We start from the raw sequence: 2,732 nt of genomic DNA, 5'->3' as shown, positions 1-2,732 counted from the left end.
ATTGCATAATCCAATGCAATCATTCCATTTATGTTTTTTTTTTTTTAATAAAAAAAATTAAATTTTTTTATTTTTTAAATTTCACAATGATTGATTGCTTTTATTTGGCTGGATGTTGAAAAGGGAACTAATGACCTATAATTGGTTGTAGTTTACCTAACATATAATCTACTTTTACAAGCATTTTCTGCCAAGGTCCAATTGGAAACAAAATTCATGAGGCATGAAAACATGGGTTGTAGCATACAACTGGTTGAAAATGTAAAGGTTTTTCTTTTGTGGATTTCTATCAAGTGATCAACTAGCTATAGGAAAGGAAACCGATTGCTGTCTGGGAATGGACACCAACATGTACCTGTCATCAGCTTTGCTAGCACAGAACAAGGATGAGTCAATTGTTGCTTTGCCAATCGATGAGCTGATAGAGAAGGCCGATGGTTTTGCCAATGTTTTCCCTAGTATTTGCTCATGGTATTAAGACTGTTCGTTCTTTTCTCTGTGTTCTTTGTGTGTGCGCACACGCACATGTCTAATTCCATACGTGGGTGGATTTTTGTGTGCGTTCTGTATTTGTTATCCACTATGTCTGACTGAGCATTTATTGAATGTTTAGAATGCAAAATTGAAGGGGACTAATGGTACTATGAAAGAAAGTTCCAAGGTATGGTAACGAGTATCTCATTTGCTTCTCTTGTTTTGGCCTATATATTTCTTTAATACCAACAGGTCCCAAATAAAATTGTTCTGTTTCAATTCAATAAATTGGTTTAGATGTTCAGTGTTGTTACTTCTTAATGTTGGTAACAAAGAGATTGTTTTTTTTTTTGCAGAACATCAACATAGCCATCATTGTTTGTCTTTGTGGTATTGCAGGTCTGGCAAACAAGAAGACTGTGTTGATTCAGCCAGTAGGGAAAGATCTTTCTGTTGTGCTTGCAACGACAAAGACAAAGAACCAAAACCGTCCTGCAAATCTGTACCATAGGTTAGTCATGAAGAAGGAATTCCGACAAATGGCAAAGGCTGTTGTTAACCAGGTAAAGGATTCTAGAAAACCTTGTTCTATTTTTATTTATTTTTAAATTCCCCCTCACATGGGCATCTATGGCTGATATTTGTGCTGTGATGAGCAGTTAACATGTGAGAAGATCTCTTTAGATGGATCTTAATTGAGCCATGTTTTTATAGTTAAATTATGGTTGAGTACACAAACGTTGGATGTGTTTGACTCTAATTTTAATTGTTCTGATTTTAATAGACTGGAGATTTATGGTTTGAGGGTCGTGAGCGCATTCGTCACACACGAGACTGGCTCTTACAACTTAAGGAGGTATGTTGTTGTTTGTTGCAAAAATGATTTCTTTGCTTGCATGCTTCTGACATTGAGTTTTTTTTATGAGGCTTGTATGCTTTTGAGTTATGTTTTTGTTTGTTGCAAAAAATGATTTCTTTGCTTGCATCCTTCTGAGACTGTATTTGTTATGAGGCTTTGCTAAGATACGATTCACTGGTGTTGTTTATTGTGGTGAGAGACGAATGTGTGAAGTAGAAACTGAGACATCTGGCTTGGTGGGAGGAGAAACAATAAGACATGGGAGAACCTCATGGAAAATTGTGTGGAAATGAAGGAACTTGTTTCCGGTTCATATTAGAGGGAAATGTGTTTCCTGTGTTTGCTTTCTCTACCTTTGAATTTCTCTCACAATCACATGTTTATGAATTGATATAAATTCATTTACCATTCATTCGAAATCTGTGTGAGGCTGTGAGCGCTAAATTGCTTTGTAAAATCCATGATAATTTTTTTAGTGGAAATGTTTGAAAGCTTCTATTTTTTACTCAAACATAAGAAATCACATGTTTTTATTTTATTTTGTTTGCATTTATGGACAACTCATGAGTTTTTCCCTTTGTTCTTTATTTTCTATTTATACTACTATAGTTATTTATTTTAAGTTAGCATACTCATTTGAGGTTCATCTTATATGCTAATTTGGGATATTTGCTCAGAATCTCTATAACTTTTCCATGAATACTCATTTATAGCTTTCTTTTCCTCCAATATTGTCTCTATAGGTTGTAGATGTTCCTGAAGATATCTTGAAAATCAAATAAGAGATTGAGTCTGAACTTTTTGGGGATGATCAGAGTACAAGCAATTTAAGGACTTCCTCTTCTTTGCAAGGACTCGCTAGAGTATGTTTCTAAAATTGTGGATGTTCTTGGACAACTCCTCATAGCTAGTAATTCTATTCCTTTTTTAAAATCAGTGCACATCTAAAGGTTCTATTCCTTTCAGGTGGATGTTGCATGTGGGATGATTGAAGCTGCATATTTCAGATTCAAGTATTTGGTACGTCTCTTGTCAAGAATGCACATGTGTAGTTCATCAAACAATACATTATGTGATATCGTGTTCATGTTATCTATGTTGTAATTATAGTTAACTATAATAATAATAATTTTTTCATTATAGTGCATTCACAATTGTTATCATTGTGGTTACAGTTATTCATTATGTGACAGGTTTTCAGGTGAGATGAACGAGTTTCAAAACAAAACAGTCTGCGGTTTTGAGAAGCGATCGATTCCTAGGATGTATGTGTCTTTCAGGGGTCATCTGCACTTTGGAAGCATACAATGGAAGGTAAGGAAAATCCTCGAGTTCTCTTCTTTGAATTATGATTGGAGTGGCCTGGCCATTTGGACAGGCCGTATTTATGAACCGCTGC

The 2,732-nt window shown here is 35.0% G+C and overlaps 1 protein-coding gene across 1 annotated transcript; it reads left to right on the top strand.

Moving 5' to 3' along the window:
- Positions 1–472: 472 nt before the first annotated feature.
- On the top strand, positions 473–2,236 carry LOC131233240 (large ribosomal subunit protein eL28z-like). Its single transcript, XM_058229887.1, has 4 exons — positions 473–661; positions 831–1,037; positions 1,259–1,330; positions 2,077–2,236. Exons 1-4 carry the CDS (start codon positions 644–646, stop codon positions 2,113–2,115), a joined length of 336 nt encoding a protein of 111 aa, XP_058085870.1. The 5' UTR covers positions 473–643; the 3' UTR covers positions 2,116–2,236.
- The last annotated feature ends 496 nt before the right edge of the window (positions 2,237–2,732 follow it).

This window comes from Magnolia sinica, chromosome 18 (assembly GCF_029962835.1).
Source record: "Magnolia sinica isolate HGM2019 chromosome 18, MsV1, whole genome shotgun sequence".
In the NCBI taxonomy this organism is placed as follows: Eukaryota; Viridiplantae; Streptophyta; class Magnoliopsida; order Magnoliales; family Magnoliaceae; genus Magnolia; species Magnolia sinica.
This window is presented reverse-complemented; position numbering and strand designations above follow the sequence as displayed.

Excerpts from the sequence above, each read along its gene's own strand:
- LOC131233240 (XM_058229887.1), top strand. Across the intron at positions 1,038-1,258 it reads CAAAGGCTGTTGTTAACCAG|ACTGGAGATTTATGGTTTGA; the intron begins GTAAAGGATTCT and ends TGATTTTAATAG. Across the intron at positions 1,331-2,076 it reads GGCTCTTACAACTTAAGGAG|GTTGTAGATGTTCCTGAAGA; the intron begins GTATGTTGTTGT and ends TTGTCTCTATAG.